General features: G+C 42.4%; 1 protein-coding gene across 6 annotated transcripts; it reads right to left on the reverse strand.

Moving 5' to 3' along the window:
* Positions 1-5,996: 5,996 nt before the first annotated feature.
* Positions 5,997-19,561, reverse strand: socs7 (suppressor of cytokine signaling 7). Of its 6 annotated transcripts, XM_088419921.1 has the most exons (11): positions 17,773-19,561; positions 15,841-15,926; positions 15,632-15,739; positions 14,750-14,884; positions 13,325-13,470; positions 13,048-13,216; positions 11,099-11,227; positions 8,149-8,284; positions 7,488-7,553; positions 7,236-7,355; positions 6,183-6,329 (listed from the first exon to the last, which is right to left on the reverse strand). In XM_088419921.1, the coding sequence occupies exons 1-10, from the start codon at positions 19,014-19,016 to the stop codon at positions 7,253-7,255; spliced, it is 2,322 nt and encodes a 773-aa protein (XP_088276047.1). In that variant the 5' UTR covers positions 19,017-19,561; the 3' UTR covers positions 6,183-6,329; positions 7,236-7,252. The 6 variants fall into 6 exon arrangements, with proteins under 6 accessions (XP_088276048.1, XP_088276046.1, XP_088276050.1 ...); XM_088419922.1 differs by lacking the exons at positions 7,236-7,355; positions 7,488-7,553 and having other exon boundaries at positions 5,997-6,329; positions 13,325-13,342; positions 13,409-13,470; XM_088419923.1 differs by lacking the exon at positions 7,488-7,553.
* Between the last annotated feature and the right edge of the window lie 1,766 nt (positions 19,562-21,327).

Consider the following 21,327-nt stretch of genomic DNA (forward strand, 5'->3'; position numbering starts at 1 on the left):
AAATGAGTCTCACAGGGGGGTTTCGACATACGAGATTAGGGCCTATTAAAACAGAAGTCAAATTTGAGTGACGTGGTGGCTTGTTTTAACGTGAGACTCGATGATCGGGGTGGTACAAGAACTAACAAATCTGTCGGTCAATCACATTTAGTATCTTCACAACCTCAAAAGGTTGTGTGTTAAGGTTTTTAAAAAAAAGTCTTTTTGTTGACGCCGTCAAACCGACGTTCAGGAATTAAGGAATTAAGTCATAGTCATACCAAATAACAATTCAATTTAAAAAAGTAGTTGTACAGTGAGATCAAAGGCTTTTTTTTGTCAGAAATATAGCTCACAAAGAGATCACTGGAGGGTGGAAATTTGATACTGTTTAGAAAAAAGTTGCAAACAATAGATTTTAAACTGACTTTACCTTGGTCAGTTTTGACAACAAATATATTCCAATCCAATCCACTTTATTTATATAGCACAATTTTAAATAAACGCAAGGTTTCCAAAGTTCTGTACAGGAAAAATAAAACACAATAAATAGGTAACAATAAAACATTGAAGTCAAGTAAAATAAATAAAATAAGATCAAGTACAATCAGTCAATTCTCTGCAAGGTGTCGAAAGCCTTAGAGAAAAGGTGGGTTTTAAGATGAGTTTTAAAACAGATAAAGAGGAGGCCTGTCTAACATGCAGCGGCAGATCATTCCAAAGTTTTGGAGCTGCGACGGAGAATGCTCAATTGTCTTTGATCTTAAGCCTAATTTTAGGCACTCTCAGGAGCAGCTGGTCAGCTGACCTGAGAGAACGGCTTGGGGAATACGAGTGCAGCAGCTCACCTAAGTAAGGTGGGGCAAGGCCATTCAAGGCTTAAAAGCAAATAAGAGTATTTTAAAACAAATCCTAAAATGGACAGGCAGCCAGTGGAGTGAAGCTAAAATCGGTGAAATATGCTCATATTTACTTGCACTAGTTAAAAGCTGTGCAGCAACATTTTGAAACATTTTGAACTAAAGAAGGAACCACTAACTAACCCCTAAATAAAGTTCATTGCAGTAATCCAATCGAGCGGTCACAAAGGCATGAATTACTGTTTCAAATTGTTTTCTCTGAATGACTTGTTTAATTATTGCTAGCTGCCTCAACTGAAAAAAAGCTTGACTGCACCACAAGATTTTTTGGCAATTGGGACATGAAACTGCGCCAAAGGAGCCAGATCAACTGAGGGGGGTGTCCCAGAAGCACCACCAAAGACCATGACTTCAGTCTTTTTCCTTTTAAAATTAAAAAGTTCAGCGCCATCCAACCTTTAAGGTCCTCTAAACACTTTAGCAGTGGATTAATAAAATATGAATTGGACTTTTTGAGGGGAACATATATTTGGCTGTCATCTGCATAGCAGCGAAAGGATATGTCATGTTTCCTGAGAATGGAGCCGAGTGGGAGCAGATAGAGAGAAAATAAAAGAGGGCCAAGCACAGAGCCCTGTGGGACCCCACATGAGAGAGGAGCAGTGCAGGACACAGAATCATCCAGGCTGACACAGAACGTCCCGTGTGACAGGTAGGACCTGAACCAGTTCAGGGCTGCACCACTGATGCCCAACCACTGCTCCAATCAAGCGATCAGGGTCAACTGTACCAAATGTGGCGGTCAGATCTAAAAGTACAAGACTAACACAGTGACCATAGTCAGTAGCTAAAAAGATGTCATTAAAATCTCTTAAAAGCGCTGATTTTGTGCTGTGTAATGCTTTAAAACCGGATGGGAAAATCTCAAGAGTTATTAAATAAAAAAGAATGAAAAGAAAATATATAATTCCAGTAAAAAATCTTTCAAATTATAAAACTATTATTTATAAGACACCATTGAGAATATTTTTCGAATAGACTGTCACTATTGCATCAAATATGACATTTTCTTTTGTTTTGCCAATTTCTTGTGCTTGTGGCCTGTTCTTGTGCTGCCATGATTAGTGTAGCACAATTAGTGCATTATCCAGCCCCAATGGTAGGATTTTCTTCTAAATAGAAAAAAAAAAATTATATATATAATATATATATATATATATATATATATATATATATATATATATATATATATATATATATATATATATATATATATATATATATATATATATATATATATATATATATACAGTGGGCCCCCGGGTTACGAACTTAATCCGTTCAGCGGCTACGCTCGTATCTCGAATTGCTCGTATAGCGGGCAATCCAAACCCATGTTAATTCGTGAATGCGTGCAACGCGCGCCGAAGCCTTAGGTAAAAACGACACACTGTATACATATATTAAAATTGAGTGACATAATCTGCTGTACACTTACATTATATAATAATTACAATGGATAAATAGCTTTTACCTTTGAAACTACGAGACTTGAGCTGTGTGTAAGCAGAGGGGTGCAGAGTCCAACGCTCAAAGATAACACGGCGATAGATATGCTATTGGTCTTACAGTGTTACAGTAACTCTTTCAGTCAGGGTGCAAATCACGCAGATACTAAAACATCATCCTCTTATTTCTTTCTTTACCGCTGCTAGTAATTTTAGAAGCTATGTCTAACAGATAAAGTTTGCAAAGTCTTCACAACATTCCGTTTTTCACTAATTATCTCTCCTTCCTTCCATCCTGTCCCATCAAGCTAGATAAAGGCGTTCGGCCAATAGCATATCGGCATTTCTGTGATTGACGTGTGACGCCGGCCAATAGCATCTCCGTGAGTGAGACCGGGTGACCTTAATCGACCAATAGCATATTCGCATCTCCGTGACTGACTGATAATTATTCGCACTTTTTTTTTAAACGGTTGGAATGTATTGACAATTAATTTAAAAAAAAACACACATTTAAACCAATGACAATTCTTTGTCCTGCAATCGGCACATTTAATTTCATGTCAGCTGTTTTTCCCTTAAGCTGTACAAACACTACACTTAAATGGTAATATATTTAGACACCGTGAGTGAGACAGTCAGTGTGACGTTCTAAGACCAATAGCGTTCACGTAACTGACACAAATATCTACTGATGATTGATAATGTTGCTACTGTTGAGTTTATTGACACAGTTAAACGAGAACATTTATACATACTCAATGGCCGGCATGTCGAATTGCTCGTAAGGCGAGAGGTTTGTTCATAAGCGGAGGACAAAAATCTCCCTGATCCACGCTCGTAAGGCGAATTGTTCGTAAATCAGGGTGCTTGTAAGCCGGGGGCCGACTGTATATATAAATGCAGCTCCACTTACCCTCTCGGGCTCTTTGATTGCAGATGCTAGTTTGGACAATCAAGTTCAAGAAAGTCTGGTAACCCTGTCCCAGTTTGATTTACTATCCTTGGAGTGTCTCACACACCTGGTTAAAGCAGCAAAGTCGACATCCTGCATGCTCGACCCGCTTCCAGGCGAATTTTTTAAAGACTTATGCCCTATCTTTCCGTTTATTGCGAAAATCTGGAGAAAGTTGTCGCACAACAGTTTAGCGATTACATGATTGATAACAGTAGATTTGAACTTTTTCAGTCAGGATTTAGGGCCAACCACTCAACTGAGACAGTCCTTGTAAAAGTGACTGATGATCTTCTCTTAGCCATGGATTCCAACATTTCATCAGTATTATTATTGCTTGACCTAAGTGCCACGTTTGACACTATTGATCATCATATTCTTATAAAACGTCTTGAATCATGTGTTGGTATCTCGGGATCAGTACTTTCTTGGTTCAGATCTTACATCGCAGGAAGGATGCATAGTGTCTCTCATGGCAATGCGATCTCTGAATCTTTCTCGGTTTCATATGGTGTCCCGCAGGGGTCAGTAACTGCTCCTTTACTGTTTAACATCTACATGATCCCTCTTGACGATATTATACGTAAACATGCTATTACTTTTCATTGCAATGCTGATGATACCCAACTATACACGCCTTTAGAAATATCAGATCTGTGCAAGTGGAGTAACCTGGAGGCCTGCATTGCCGAGATTAAACAATGGATGTCTTCCAATTTACTGCTTCTAAACCCTAGTAAAACAGAGATGTTAATAATTGGCCCTGCTTACCATCATCACGTAAGAATATGTGAAGAAAATCATATATTAGGTTGTTATTATGTGCTTATTTCTTGTCTAGAATAGTGTGCATTGCTATCCATGTGTGCAGTCCGAGGTCATCTCGCCCCAGTCCTTAGATAAAGCTGTTGACGCAGGAAAGTGTGAGCTGGGACCTTGGCCCAGCTGTTGGTGGCGTCCGACTGGCTCTTTTTGTTATGTCTTGTAATGTGCAATGCTTAGCTGAATTAATAAAAATCAGGCAGGGGCACTTGGGCATTTGAATTAGCGTTGGAGAACCCACGAGTTCATTTGTCCAAGCTTTTTCCCTATCCATAGTATAGAAAAGTCAATCTTGGCTGGTCTGAGTTACTCTTTTTGCTCCTTAGCAGCTAGGGTTGTCATAGTCTTCTTTTAGAGATTTGACAGAATACCACTTTGAACCGAGATAACTGTACTATTCCCCAAAGTAGATTTGCAAAAATCCTCGGCGTGATATTAGACTCAACTCTCTCTTTTCAAACACATAAGAACACAACAAGAAAGGCATTTTTTCATCTTTGCAATATTGCTAAAATTCGCCCTATTCTGTCTTCTAGCAATGCTGAAACATTAATTCATGCATTTGTTACGTTGTGCCTTGACTACTGTAACATTTTGTTTTCTGGGCTTCCCATGTCCTGCATCAAAAGTCTGCAGTCCATACAAAATGCAGCAGCGAGACTCTTGACAAGAATGAGAAAGTTCGATCATATTACTTCGATACTAGCTGACTTGCATTGGCTTCCAATACACCTGAGATGCAATTTTAAAATTTTATATACTTATAAAATTTTATACGATTTAGCTCCTTCCTATCTCGTCGACTTAGCATCACCATATGTTCCGTCCTGACAACTTCGGTCACAAAATGGCGGTTTGTTATCGACCCCACGGGCTAAAAAGAAGTCCGCGGGATCAAGGGCAATTTCTATTCGCCTGCCAGTACTCTGGAATGCCCTTCCTATAGAAGTGCGTGCAGCCAACTCGGTAGAGAACTTTAAATCCCAACTAAAAACACATTTATACTCGCAAGCATTTAGTTAACGGGTCTGTTTGCAGCTTTCTTCTTTTTCCCGCCCCCTTCTCCCAGCTCGGAGAGGGGGCTAGATGGTGAAAAATGATTTGAACGCCCCCATTTGGCCCTGCGTTGATCGACCGTTGCAGATTATGAGATCGACCACCTGCGGTCCACCTGGCTGGACTGTGGGGAGGTTCCTGCTCAATGGCTTCACCTGCTGTCAAGACATCTTTGCACTGGACGTTTCCTGCCTAATATGTTTCCTGGCACAGTATGTTTTCTGTAATCTGTATTGTGTATCTGTATTTGTCTGCATATGGTACACGCAGCATCCACTTCAACCTGTTGAGCCTGGAAGGGGGCTCCTCCCACCTGTGATCCCTTCTGAAGGTTTCTGATTTTTCCCAAATTAGGGTTTTTGAGTTTTTCCTTCCCCTTCTGGAAGCTTTGAGCAGGGGATGCTGTTGTGTACTTATAACGAAAAGATGTCTCTGTGCGACTTTTTTTTTTTTGCAAACGAAGACTCGATTTGACTTCTTTTCGTCTGTGAAGCCCTTGAGACTTTGTTGTTGTTGCAAGATAATGTGCAGTTTTATTTTTTTAACGAAAAGACAAAAAATGGTTTTCACAAAAAAGTCAGAATTGAAAAATTATTTTCCAAATATAATAAGCAGCTATAGAAAATGGATGATTGTGGATTGAACATTTTTATTCAAAAAATGTTTTAAAAAGCTCATTAAAACTCTATTCTTAAAATAAAACTGTCATTATCGCCTTTAAAGTTTGATATTTTCTTAAAAGAAAAAAAAGAATTATGTGTGACCTTTAATTGGAGATGAGATAAAACAAAATGAAAAAAAAGCATACGTCACAAGTGCATTTCTTTTTTTATTTATATTGACTAAAAAAGAGTGGCCATTTTGTGAGGAACACGAGCAAACACAGGGAGGGAAGGGGAGGGGAGGGGGGGGCGGAGCGGAGGGGAGGCTGGACAGGAAAAAGTGGTTCAATAGAAGAAAATAATCAAAGCATAAAAAAAAAAAGTCTGTCCCTCGCTCTCCAAGCGGAACTTGCAGCGTGGGCTCCAGCGGCACAGTAGGCAGTTGGCAAGACAGAGAGAAGTTGCCGCTGGAGTGGGTCGTCCATCCGCCCAATACTCATTTGACTCAGGCTTCTGCGCCTGAAGGCCACAGTGGCCACTCCAACACCTAGACAAAATTCAAAAATGTAAAATTAAAAACATCATCGCCATTATCATTGTTCTTCGTCGTGGTTGTTCTTTGTCGTCGTCATCATCATTATTGTCATCTTCTGCAGTCATTATCATCATCACCGTTATCATCTTTGTCGGCGTCATCAACATCATTGTCGTCGTCATTGTCATCATTGCTGTCGCTGACATTATTGTCATCGTTGTCATCATCGTTGTCATCATTGGTCATCATTATCGGTCATCAGTCACGTCCTCATCGTCGTTGCCGTCATCGCTGACAACGATGATTAAGACGACGTGGATGGCACGATGACGATGATGAGGACGATGCCGACGACGAAGATGAGGACGACTATGATGACAACTATGACGATGATGACGACGAAGATGACGATGTCAACTTTGAGGACCGACTATGACGACCGACAACGATGATGACGAGGATGATGATGTCATCAACGAAAATGACGACTATGATAACGATGACGACAACATTCACGGCAACATCAACAATAACAAGTACGACAATGATGACGACGATGGTGATGATGACGAGAATGATGACGTTGATAACCACGCCGACAATGACACAAGGATGACGATGACGCGACGACAACGATGATGACGATGATGACGATGATAACGACAACGATGATGATGACGACGACGACACGTTGACAATGATGATGACAATGACGACAAGGACAATGACGGTGATGACGGTGATGACCGTGTCGACTATGATGACAAGTATGGTGACAATGACGACAGTGATGACGTTGATAACCACGCTGACGATGATGTTGACGATGATAATGATGACGATGATGACATTGATGACACAAATAAAGTGAAAAAAAGGGACAAGGGGTTGAATGAAAAAAGTCAATTCTAGACATACATGTAATTTTGTTTGTGCTACGTTTGCGCCTCCAGCGCCGCCTGGATGCTTTTGATTGACAGGTACATCTCTTCCTCTGGGTCGTAGTAATAAAACTTACATAGGTACGACAACAGCGATCTGCGTAAACACCACAAAAAGAAAACTCATATTTGAAACCTAAAGCTCTATTTTTCAATGTCCGTCACTGCTTAAACCCATAAAATGCGCTATAAACTGTTTCTTAAAAAAATGCAGAGGTAGGCAACTTACATTTTTTTGCTGGTCTGACATTCATCATTCCTCAGAGCCCCATCCCCTTTCCGTCGTCTGTCATTTCTTAAGCCATAGGAAATTGGAATTGTCGGTCGGTCAGTACGTCGGTGTATTTTTGCCCAATGTTACGCCACAACTCTATAGGGCGGCATTTTACTTTTTTTTACTTTCTTTTCTGGTCCGTCACTCGTCATGCGCTCGTCTACTTCTGCCTACACTCACACTAATTATTTTTCTCTTTTAGCACTTACACTTAAAGTTAACATCATGTCTGTGGTTCTACAGTTACAGTTACGCTGCAATTGAAACTCAACACAGTATTATAAGTGTTACACGAAAACAAAGCCAGTTAAGGGGTTTAACCCGAGGCTAGAATACACTATCATGTTTAATACAGGGGAGCAAGTGCGATTTGCAACCTTGTCCACTGGATGGCATTATGTTGTAAATAAAATGGTCGATGACGAATGAGAATCGACATTTATCATTGCAGTCTGTCTGCAATGCCCACCTCTGAAAAATATAATCAAATCTGAAACCCTAATTTGATCTTAAACACTCCAACCCTAACCGTACTTCCAATCGCTAATTTGAAACCTTGAAGTTAGCTTTAAACCCTTGCTTAAAGACCATAAAGCTAAGCCTAGCGCGAGCGGACCTGGGCAGTGGAAGTTGTTGGATGTGGTCGATGCGCACGATTTGCCGTATGCAGAATCTGCAGAGGTGCTGCAAGGACTTGACGTTGCTGAAGCGAGACACGGGATACAGAAGCTGCACCGGTGTCGGTGGAAGGCCTGTTAAAAATTTAAAAAAAAAAAAAAACAACTATCAAAATGCGCCTTTCATGGCAACATGGTGTATTCACAAGCTAACTAGCACTAGTACTACTTTGGAATACTTTTAATACTTTTCTGTCTGTTGTACGGAAGCGTGGAACTGCCAGTGTTACATTTAAATTTTGCATGTAATAGATACTAATTATTGTATCATAATGTACTGCACTTGATAATCGATGCTAAGCTTCTCTTTGTTTAGAATCAATTGGAATTACGCTGCTTGCGCAAACAGTTCAGGAGTACGACGTACGACAGGTTGAAAAACATGTCATTTCTTGTCAGCGACCACAGGCTTGTATCTTAACATGTTGTGGCATGTTTTGCCAAAAACAGGCTTATGTCAAGGAGAGTTTTAAGTTATTGCTGAAAATACTTATTTTTGTTTAGATTTGTAATCCAAGTGTATGAAAATAAAGGATTGGTAGTAGATGTGCACCACTGAAAAATAAATGTGCTAAAATTTTAAGCACGTTTTTGTCCAAACTTGGCAACATTTGAATTGTTTCGTCAATTTTTTAGCAAGAAAAAAAAGGTTTCTTGTCTTCCTTCCACTTTGTTGCTTATTAAATGTTCTAGATTGCCTGAACCTGACAATATACACCTTATTTTATGAAAACGCAAATAAATAAATATGTTCTGCTTGAGTTGGAAATGCCTGAATGTATTTGAATGCACCTCCACCAACACTAGAGACTTGTTGTGTGTCCTACAATGACAGTGTCATGACCAGCGCACTTAAAGCACTGAAAAATTGTCATGTGCATGATTTCTGGACTTTTTCCAATAATGGCATGGGGTATTGATTCGCGCATGCGCCTGCTTGTATTGCTTTGCTAACGAGAAAGCATAATGATACAAGACACAAGAGTTTTATTGTCTTATGCATAGTAATACTACACAATGAAATTCTTATTTTGTTCACTTCCCCGAGCAGACTGCATTCCATAATCGAGCAGAGAATAAAGTAGGCAATGAAACAAACAAACAAAAAAGTAATAGAGCAATAAGGGCAGTGATAAAGAACCATTAATACAGTGATCCCTCGCTATATCGCGCCTCGCCTATCGCGCATTGCGGATTTTTTTTCCATTAAAAAAAAAAAAGAAAGAAAACTATGTTGCCGATGGATGTGCTATGAAGGTTCCTTGCATGCCAGACAGACGAAGTACCGTAACTATAAACAAACACTCCTTGGACATTCAAATACTGCAGTACACACATTTACTTAAGTCTTAAATGGTTAAACCTTATACAGTAAATGTAAGTTTGAGTGGCTATGGTCTCACGGAGAGCCATGTGATGTTAGCGGCAAAGTCCAATGAAAATGAACGCTGTAGAAATCATGACTAAAAATCGCAGTTTATACTTGAAATTCCAAATTTATTACAAAAGAAATCTATCTCCTAAACTCTGTCTCCTCCCAAGAGCCTGCGTGTTTTTTGATTGACATGGAGCTGTTTGCCCTCGTTTACTCAACAAGGGGATGTTGGGGCGGGAGTAGATTACCACTCCTGCCCTTATTGGTCAATGGTTTCGCCGGGAGACAATCGCGCGTCTTGCAGGGCACTCAAACTTGATTATAGGAGGGAGATTGGCACCTCTATCTAACACGTGATTGGCTCCCACCACGACTTTTGACCAATGAGGGTAAGTGTGTAAACTAGTCCCTTGTGGCGGACACTAGGACCATGTCTCTCACCCAGTAGGCATGTTGCTATGATCCTTTGATGCTTTGAACCTGTTGGCTTTGTCTTTGCTGTTTTGGACTTTGTTGTATCAGTTTTGTGATGGCATGCGAAGAGTAAAGATCTCCACTAGCACAGCAACGTGTGGTTTCTTCGCCTCGCCACACCCTCCCCAAATTCTGTGCCTGGTTTTCAAAGAGATGGCGCGGATCTCAACTACAAAACAGGCAGGCTCTTCTGAGGAGATAAGAGTTTTCCGTTGGAAAATCGCGTACCTAGATTTCTTTTGTAGTAAATTGGAATTTCAAGTGTAAACTGCGATTCTTATCATGTTTGCTACAGCCGTCACTTTAACGAGACTCGGTGCAGCGCTACCATGACCACTTAATGTACCCCAAGCAAGGCCGCGCTGTTGTCAATCAAAACACTCACGGGAGGAGAGCGATTTCACTGTGCCGTTGGAAACCTCTTCACTAGATTTCTTTTGTAATAAATTGGAATTTCAAGTGTAAACTGTGACTTACCTTTTTTTTTTTTTACAGCGTTCACTTTAATTTTACTTTTTGGCGATGCTAATATGGCCATAGATAAGACTACAGCAAAATGGATGGGGAGGGATGACAGCAGTTACTGGATAAGGTTTAATGATTTAAGATGTATTTAATGTACTGCAGAAATATTTGTCTGAAATATGTACAGTATGAAGACTTTTCACATTAAAAAAAAAAAAAATCTAATTTCTTTTTTATTTTTTAATCCCGCGGAGGGGGGATATATCAGGGTTTTCACTTAACGCGGGGGAGTCCCGGTCTCAATTAACTGCGAAAAGTGAGGGATCACTGTAAATGAATAGACTTACATTCTGACCATATTGTGTGGTAGATGGAGTAAAAGAAACTGTATACATATGAGAATGATAGTGTAAAATATGCAGTGCAAAATATGATGTATTTAGCTGCTTTCCTGCACTACGCAGGGTTTGTAAGGTGCATGTGTGCGTGCGTTAAAGTTATTGGTGATGAGGCAGATTAGTGCGTGAGGGATTTGTTCAGAAATACAGTGGAAGCTATGGATGTTAATGAAGTACCTGGTACCCGGGATCGGAGGAAGTAGAGGAACTTTCCGTTCTTGGAGTGCATGATGGCGCGCTCAATGAACTCCACGACCGAGTGGCAGCGGTCCTCAAACTTGGGGTGACACCACAAGCTGAACGTACCTAAAAACACCAAAGTCACACAGGAAGCATCACAAAGTAAACTTATGTAAAATTACATGCTCAAAATGATCCAAAAATAAATATTATTGCTGTGGTGGACAAAGTAAAAGATAGTGAGAAGAAAGTAAACGGTAAAAGATGCCAGGATCACTGGAAATATGAAATAAAAACGTAAAAAATAAAATGACCTAATAAGGTCTCTCACTCTCTGCACTCTTCACCAGCACCATCTCAAGGCAAATAAAAACTGCATTCCTATTGTCAACTGCTACAATTAATATGATACATTCAAAAGGGCTAGGTGCGTTTTTTTGGTTTTTGGTTTTGTTTTATTCTTTACAGAATGTATGTTGAATTCATTATTATGCACTAATGTAATTGTGATATATACTGTACTTGTTATAACTTTTGATGCATTTTTATATTTTATTAATATTATTCAAAGGGTTTAGGAGCATTTTTATTTAGCTTAGAACAGATTCAGCTACTTACATCTAAAAGCGCCTCTTCTTGCAAAAAATTCAGGTTTCGAAATTACTTTCAGAACAAATGTATTTCTTAAATAGAGGGACCACTGTATATTGTTTGAACCTCACATCAGAACTTGACCTTGCTCGCGTAACGTGATGTCAGCATGATGGTGTTTTATGCTAGTACACTATTAAAGAACTACTCATTAGCATTATGCTAAAAATCCTGATTAGCTCTTTGTTAGTGTTTGAACTAACTTGTTAGAACTCCACATTAGCAATGTTTTATTATATTGATATTAACACTTAGGTTAAAACTTAAAAAATGTAAAGTTACTTCAAAAATTGAAGTAACGCTAGATTAAAAAAAGTGTTGTACAAATGCCATGCTAGAACATTTTGCCAGAATAACAGCGAATTAAATGAATGCTAAAACTCCACATTAGCACTTTATTTAAGAACTCCATGCTAGCACTTAGAACTGATAGAACTCCATGTTGGAACATTTATGTGCTCCATGCTAACACTTGATAAAACTTCATATTGGAAATTTCTTGACACTTGGTCAGAACTTTATGCGACCACCATTTCATGTTAGTACCTGACATGAACACTTCATGCTAGCCGTTAAACAACTGCATCAAAGAACACACACCTCGTGTTAGCATTTAAACAAAGTACATACTCCATATTGAAAAGACTAACAAGTAAGCCATCCTCAAACTTGTAACATTTTTACATTAACTTTATGTTCGCACTTTAACTTCATGTTAGAACGCCACATAACGACTCCATGCTAGCACTTTGTTAGAACTCCATGTTGGATCATCGCTATAGATCTCTACAGTATGCTAGCATTGGTTAACACTTCATGTTGAAAATTTATGTTAGCACTTGGCAGAACTTTATGATAACTCCATTTCATGCGACCGCCTGACGCGAGCATTTTATGCTAGCAGTTGAACAGCTGCATCAAAGAACATCACACACCCCATTTTAGCATTTAGAGAAAGTAATGTATATTGAAACGACTAACAAGTAAGCAATCCTTAAACTTGTAACATCTTGACTTTAACTTTATGATAAAACTTTGTTATAACTTCATGTTAGAACGCCACATTACAACTCCATGCTAGCACTTTGTTAGAACTCCATGTTGGACCATCTACTGTGTATAAAACTCTATGCTAGCATTTGTTAACACTTCATGTTGGAAATTAGTATTAGCACTTGGTCAGAACTTAAAGGTAACACCATTTCATGCTAGCAGCTGACACAAAAATGTCATGCTAACAGTTGAACAGCTGCATCAAAGATCATGCCTTGACGTTAGTATTAGCAGTGACCTACCACGGTAGTGCTCCATACGTGTGTGATGCGTGACGCCCTGCGATCGAAAGCTGAGGCTGAGGATGTATCTCGGGTCGGAGCTGTCTCGGACCAGGAACGATCCATTGGGTGTGCGCTTCAACTTCATCTCCGCATCCTCCCAGTTCATCGGACCCCAGTACCAGCCGCACTGCGTACCAACTCAAGTTACGCACTAAGTACAGGTTCAAGTCTTATATCAACTCAAACATTACTAAACATTTGCATTACGCTTGCGAGACAGGTTGAGGACAACTACCTTCTCAAGCTCTCGGAGGCTGGCGGTGAAGTTGCCAGCTTCGGACCTGCGCAGGGCCCAGAGAACGGGCGTCACCGCCTGCCTGCTGGCGACTGGGGCATCCACCTGTGACGGGTTGACATGAGGGAGTGCCCGCAAGAAGGCGTCTAAAAACGGAGAAACACACCATAGGTTTGAGCATAAAGACAGCTGCCGTCCTGTTGTGTCCTGTCCCACCCTGTCATTGCCCAGTTCTGCCCTATCCCAGCCTGTCATGTCCCCTCCTATTTGTTACTTGTTACAGTATGTCCAGTCGTGTTTGTCTCCTCCCACCCTACATTGTCCTGCCCAATGCCATTCTGTCATGCTCTAGTCTATGTCATCCTGTCTTGTGCTGTCCTATCTTGTCTTGCCCCTGTTGCATTCTCGGCACCCCTCGCCTGTCCTGTCCATTCCAACCTTTTCTTCTCGTCTCTTCTAGCCGTGCCCTAATTGGAACTTGTCATATTGTTCTTCACACGACGTGGAACTGCCTGGCTCACGGCAACGGTCCTGTCCTGTCCTGTTCCTTTCCATCCTGTCCTTCTAGGCTTTTTCGGCCGTGTTCTATTTGGAATTTGTCATATTCATTTTTCACACAGCGTAGCGCTTCTCGGCACACTCCACCTGTCCTTTCCTGTCTTGCTCATTCCAACCCTTTCTTCTCTTTTCTTTTAGCTCTGTCCTAATTGGAACTTGTCATATTCCTTTTTCAAATGGCATAGCTCACAGCCCTAGTCCTGTCCTGCCCTTTCAATCCTGTACTTCTAGGCTCTTCCGGCCGTGTCATATTTGGAATTTTTCATATCCCTTCTTCACACAGCGTAGCTTGTCTTGGCACACCCGCCTGTCCTTTCCTGTTCTTTTCCAGCATGTCCTTGTAGGCTCTTCCAGCTGTGTCCTATTTGGAATTTGAACACACAGTGTAGCGCTTCTCGGCACATCCCACCTGTCCTGTTCATTCCAGTTTTCCCTTCTCGTCTATTCTAACCGTGTCATAATTGGAACTAATCATATCTTTCTTCACATGGCACGGCACTGCCTGGCTCACGGCCCCTGTCCTCAACTGTCCTGTCCCATTCCATCCTGTCCATCTTGGGTTTTCAAGCCAAGTCCTATGTGGAACTTGTCAAGCCGCCTGTCCTGTACTGTCCTGTCCATTCCGTTCTTTCCTTCTCATCTCTTCTAGCCGTGTCTTCTTTTGACTTTTCATATCTTTATTCACACAGCGAAGCATGGCTCACGTCCCTAGTCCTGTATTGTCCTGTCCTGTTCAATTCCATCCTGCCTTACCTGCTAGTGGTTGTGTTCGTCCCTCACAGGGAGTGTACAGTACAACACTACTCTTCTGTAATAAGGCTAACACATGCTGTTTAGGTTCTGTTCCTGCCTTTTGTTGCATCTTACCATTGAGGCTGAGGCTGTGCTGCATGGTTGCCAGCGAGGGAGATGTAGGAGGGGGGAGTGGCAAGGGGAGGGACTGCAGGGACGCACCCACCACGCTCAACAGGAAGCCACCCGACTGGGAACCCGAGATGCCATCTGAGGCACGCGGCGAGGAAGGAGGAAGCCACGAGGAAAGAAAAATGGGGGTGAAGGCGAGGAAATGTGGACGAAAGGTAGGGCGGCAACAAACCAGGGAAAGAGGGGGTGAGGAAAATGCAAGAGGAAGGTGTTGATTCCAAGATGAAAAATTAAATTTTAGCCATCACCATTTCACAGAAGCAAAATATTGCTAACCTGTCCATGAGTAAATCTTAAATATTTATCGTAAGCTATTGGGTATTCATTCATTGTTATATTTGCATATATGGGGAAAATAAGCACAGGAGGCTCCAATCGGATGACAAGTCCTTCAGTGTTTCGCTAATTTTAACATGAAGCTGTGGTGCTGAGAAAGAAAATTAGATGTGGTGTACCAAGAAAAACTACATCCAAAGGCATTTTTGTGGTCGGTGACACTGTCATTGACAGCCAGTACTTCCTTCCACTGTCATCCATTCAATGCACTGAAGTCTGTGCAGCTATTGGTGTTGACTCTGTATTGAAAATTACAAATCTACCATCTGTCAACAATACCATGTCAGGTTTTCGCCCCCTGCTGGCATATATGGCTCCTCACAGGTTGTGTCAACAAATAGCTTCCCCCACACGTTTGGATGCAATTTTTCTGTGTAATTTTCCAACTCAGCACAACAATTAACGTTTTTTTTTTTTTTTGTAAGATCGAAACTTGTGACAAAAGCGGAAACAGCAAAGAAAAAGGAATTCCAGACAGGCATGCGGTACCTAAAAGGCTGAGACTTCTTCGTGGTGGGGGCGGCGGTGTAGGTGGGTGGGCCGTGTGTGCGATCCCTCGCTGGGAGATGTCCACGTCCACCAGAGACACCGTCTCGCCTGTGCTCGGAGTAGACACGCGGACAGACGCAGACGTTTAGATGGGTTGCGGCAGGGGATGGCACTGGGAGGTGGCGTGTGTGCGTGCGCGCATGTGTTACCGGTGAAGGCGGAGAGGGAGGCAGGGCAGAAGGCACTGTGGGCCCGATTCAGCCTCCTCCTGCAGCTGGTCACTTCATGATCCATGCTGTGCCACCGCAACAAGTGCAAAATTGCACGCCACACATCATCATCATCATCATTATCAGCATCATCATCAACAGGAATAGAATCAGTAAAAAATCAGCGTTGACTGGACTTTTTTTCCTCTGTCCTGCTCTGCATTTTTTCCTCTGTGCTTTTCTCTGACTTATATTTCTTGACTCATTCCATTCCAAAAACGTGCCTTTATGTTTTTTGTTCTTTTTTAGGGGTGCAAGACATTCAATCCCAGGTACTGTACTTATGTTTTTCTTTTTTTTTCTCCCAAGTGATTTGCTAAACGAGGGTCTAAATGGCTGATAGTACATACCGTAATTGATCACTTTAAATACATAATTAGGCATTTAAGTAATCAACTATTTAAGTGCTTTTTACCTTAGTACTTAAATACCTAAGGTATAAAGTACTAAAATAATTGATTACTTTAGCTGAAACAAAGATTAGTTACAGTTTAGATAAAACAAAGTTTTGTTGATTGATTAGTAGTAGCCCTTTTAGACACTCCTTCAGTCAAACTTGTAAAAAAAATATACATATATGTCAAAAATTACACACACACACACACACACACACACCCTAACTTTTGATTTGAGTTTGATACTGTGCATATTCCAACAAGCAGGTTTTGTACAGTGAGAGCTTTTTGGTGACTTTTTGTTTCCGTTTTTGTCTTTTTTATTGTCTCTGAATATTTTTTTTTAACATGCTCTGTCTGCTTTTATTTGTTTACAAGCTACTTTACGATTGTGAGGCTATTCTTACCCTTTTTTCAGCTTTGTACAGACTACAGACTTTTTTTTAGGTTTTCGCAGACTTGGCTTATGGCAGTGCTTCTCAATTATATTTTGAGTGCTTCCGGAAAGAGCAAACTTAAATCAATTTAAATCAACAACTGTTCATTTTTTCTACAGCGTTTATATGGCAGCTTTGTATAATACTGAAAAAAAACTGTGCATCAAACTACCTGAAACATAATAAAAATAAATAACTAAATTTAAAAAATTGTAAATTAAAATATTATTTTATTGCAATTACACTTCACATGACAAAACAAACACTCACTCCAAGAGGGCCCACCCCAATGGGTTATGGATAGTAAAGACTCTGTGCTTCTTCACTTTTTAACACTTTGAGCACAATTGACGTGAAAGGGTGCTAATGGATTAAATCTACTGAGAAAATTGGGAAAAAATGGAAAAATAACTCACTGGTCATTCAGAATGCTCAAAAATTTGCAGTTTTATTTTCAAAGAAGTTGTTTGACTGGCTATGTGTTGTGAAGATATGTCACTCATCCTAAGTTTTATTTCATCAAGTTTTCCTTTTAAGGTTTTATTACATAAATAATTCTTACATTTTATGTTTGGATGATAGGCTTTTTGCTCCAATTTCAGGGGGATACAAAAGAAAAAGGGTGTGAATCAAGGGTGTCAAACCATTCAGCCAGCGGGCCAGTTTTAGCCCACAAACGAGTTTCATACAGCCCGTGAGATGATTGTGAAAAGTATAAAGATGAGCTGATTTTTTTTTTTTTTTCAAAATATGAAAAACTTGAAATGTTTTTTGATTAGTAATGGTCATGTTTAATGATGAATAGTAATGTTGTGCTTGTACTATGTTGGATAGTTGTGAAAAAGAATAATACATTTGAAATTATTGTTTTAAAGTTTATGTGTGTGTGTATATATATATATATATATATATATATATATATACACACACACCTCGATTTTATGCGGCCCACATGGGAATAGATTTTCCTCCATGTGGCCCGCAAGCCTAAACGAGTCGACACCCCTGCTGTAAATGATTGGCACGGCGTCCCCGCTCACCTGCATGAGTCCAGCGCAGATCCAGATGCGTTCATGTGCGACTCGCCAAGTCCACTGACGGGGGTCCTGCGGTCCGGTTCCAGCAGGTGCTTGGATCCACTGCAGCTCTTGGTGCGGAACAACCTGCTCAGGCGGATCCTCAGCGAGTCCTTCTTGGACTTGGTGGTCAAGGCGGCCCCCCTTAGCGTCTTGGCTGCCCCGCAGGGGTTCCGCAGGGCACTGGTACACCTCTCTGGCCTCCTGAAGCGGGTGAAGGGCTGGCCACAGACCCGAGAGGAGTTTTGCGATAACGGGTTGGCTGCTCGGGACCCCATGCCGTTGACCTCGTCCTCCACTGTCACTTCCGCCCGGAAAGAACTCGAACTGGCTTTGTTGCGGAGTTCCGGTTTGGCCCTGACACAAAAGTGCAGGTGCTGCTCCTGCTCTTCCAGGCTCCTGTTCTCCAGAGCCAAACCGGCCACGTCATCGCTGCCGAGCCCTTCTAGAACCAACAGGGCGTCACTGGTGACGGCCGGGTCGTCGGCGTGCTCCTCGCCCGGAGCGCGCGCCTCCTGACACGCGCAATGCGGGAGTTCGCCCGCTTTGAAGAGCATCTTTGGTACCGCGCCCACGCCCAGCTCCCCGAACCTCCGCGCCAGCTCCAACACGGCTCCCTCCCGATCCCGGCTGGCGCACGTCCATCCGGGATCGAGGACGGCTAGCGGGGTGAGGCCCCCCGACGGCGGGCCAGCCAGGAGTCTGTGTCTGTGCAGGCACACTCCGGCAGATCCTTGCTGTTCCACAGCCGCCAGGACCCGAGGCCGCGCTTCCTGGGTTCTGTCCACTTCATCCTGCTCCTGCTGCTCCGGAGTCCGAGTGTTACTTCCGGGAGCCGCGTCCGAGCAGGCGACCGCCGGATCCGGGCTCTGCAGGTCCAATGGAAGCAGCGGAGTCCTCTGCCGATTCAGTTCTAAGATCCCGTCGTCATTCCGTACGAGGTCCGAGAAGACGAGCAGCTGAGGGCGCATGCCGGAACCGAACTCGCATCCGGGGCTCTGCGCGGGGCTCTGCGGCCTACGCTGGGGGCTTCGGCCGCGGCCGTCAAGCGTATTCACCGGGGCTTTGTTCAGTTCGAGGCCAGCGTCTCGGCTCACCTCCAAGGCCGCTTTGTGGCCGCTCTCCGCACGCGGGCGGTCCTCCTCTGCGGCGGGGACCAGGCGCATGAGCACGAAGTCGGCCGGCATTTTCTGCGCCTCACTAGTCATTGTGGCTGCGGGATCGTCGGCGGGCACGGCGCGTGTCACCTCGCGGCCCGAGGCTCAGGTCGAATGGCGTACAGACAAAAGGCCGGAAGACGACGACGTCGGCCTCCGCGTTCATCCTCTGCGGCGGGGGCGCACTTGGCCCGCGGGAGCGTACAGGCGGACGTCGGCCTGATCAGGCTCGCGCATCATCCCCTCAGCATCAGGCCATCATCCGCGCCAGCACCGCGCTCTCCATCCGGGCCCCACCCGCGAACTAAGGCTCAGCATCACTCGCGAACAGGACGATGGTGGGGAGGAGCGCGCGAGCGGACCCAGAACCGTCTTACTTCATTTTTTGGGGAAAAAACAAAAAAACAAACAAACAAACAAACATAAATTAGACCCGCACAAGTCACAGCACACGTTTTGATCAATCACTGACAAAGTAATAGCTTGGAAAACCTTGCACAGAATAGTAAAAATCTTACAAATAAAGTAAATTACAATCTGAAACTCATCTATGGACTCATGTTGAAATAAAATTCTGACGCTTTTTTTCTCACGTCTCAATCACAAAAGCGCAGAGCAAATGCAGTTCAAATTATGGACGCTAGATAGAAGCAAAGTTGTACAAACGGGCTACATGGTCAGTGATTACGTCACAAATTACTCTCCGTGGGACGTCGTATTAGTTCCGATTATTGACGAATCAATGCATTCAATAAAAGTGATTAGTTACGATATAAAAACATGTTTAATTTTTGTTTTATGATAGAGAACTCGCCGCACCGACCATGCAGACTTTCTGATGTCCAGCGTATAGAATCGTGATTTTCATCCATTGGATTTACATTTTACTGCTATTAATTTTTTTTTAAATCAACGAGGGAACAAAGGTTAATAATTGGCAATGTAAAATGACCGCCGGTGGCTTCACTTCTCAAATGCCAGTGACGCGAGATTACAATTTTTTTGCTGCAATGACTGTCTAATTCCATAGAGACCCCAAACAAAAGCGAACAAAAGAGACTTCCCAACGTGCCCTCGCGCATCGTAACCATTTTATTTTTTAATATGAGTTTTCTTCAATGACGTCATCGTCACAGTCACGGAAAATAAACACGTGACTCTAAAAGCTCGCCTCAGTGGCACAAGATTGACGGGATCGTCTTGTGTTTGAACGTTGTGTGTGTTTGTTTAGGTGTGCAAAAAGCGTGTGTGCGCATCGCTGCAACGAAACAACAACTTCAATGTGTGGATGTGTGAGAATGTGTGGATAAGAGAGCCGTTGCCATGGTTACCAAAACAAGGGTCCTTGGCCCACATAACACCTCACAGATGCTACATGCAGACTTCATAACAGTGTGTTAGTGTGTGTGTATGCATGCGTGTGTGTTTGTGTGTGTGCACAGTAAGCACAGTAAAAGAGCATCCAGCAAGTCTTTATGTCGGATGCGTTAATCCCAAATGATGCACAGCTTAACCCTGGCTTCACACACACACATGGACTCTCTCTCTCTCACACACACACACAAACACACGAACACACACGGCAGATGTCCTCGCACTCACATCACCTTTGCGCAAGTGCCCTGTGCGAGAGGAGGAAAAGAGGAACACAAAAAGAGCAAGAGAGAGAGAGAGAGAGAGCAGGAGAGAAGGATGGGAAGCCATCAGATGGATGAGTGTCTCCCACGGTCAGAACTCTCCGTCATAACTCTTTGGAGCAACACGCAGCAGAGAGGCACAAAAGCACAGAGGAATAACAAGTGGGGTGGTTCCTCAGTTACTCGAGATACATCTGACAACAACATAAAGACAGAATAGTAGAAGAAAACAAGCCTGTAAGAGGAGCAGAAGAAAAGTTTGGTGGTTCCTCCTCAGTTCCTGGAGATACGACTGGAAACAAAAGAAAAGGGAGGGGAAAAAGAGAATGACCATGAGAAAAAGCTTGGGGTTCTTCATCAGCTCTTAGTGATACTGCTGGGAGCACAAGAAGAAGAAAGCCCAAAAGGAGTTGAGAATTCCTACTCAGTTCCTGGCGATACACCTGGAATTCCAAAAAGAAGCCGAAAAAGGAAGACTAGAAGAAGAAGAAGCAGAAGAAACGGTAGAAGGAGTCTGGGATTTGTCATCAGTTTCTAATGATACAACAAGAAACACAGGAATAAGTCCTGAAAAAGAAGTTGAGGCTTCCTCATTCTCTGCTGACAGATCTGAAAGGAAGAGAAGAAGCAGAGAACAGGGAAGACCAGAAAAGGAGGTTTCAAAAGAAGCAAAAGAAACAGCAGAGGTTTGGGGTTCATCTTCAGTTTCTGGAAACACAAGAAGA

This window comes from Hippichthys cyanospilos, chromosome 7 (genome assembly GCF_059441005.1).
Source record: "Hippichthys cyanospilos isolate Australia breed blue-spotted pipefish chromosome 7, RoL_Hcya_1.0, whole genome shotgun sequence".
Lineage (NCBI taxonomy): Eukaryota > Metazoa > Chordata > Actinopteri > Syngnathiformes > Syngnathidae > Hippichthys > Hippichthys cyanospilos.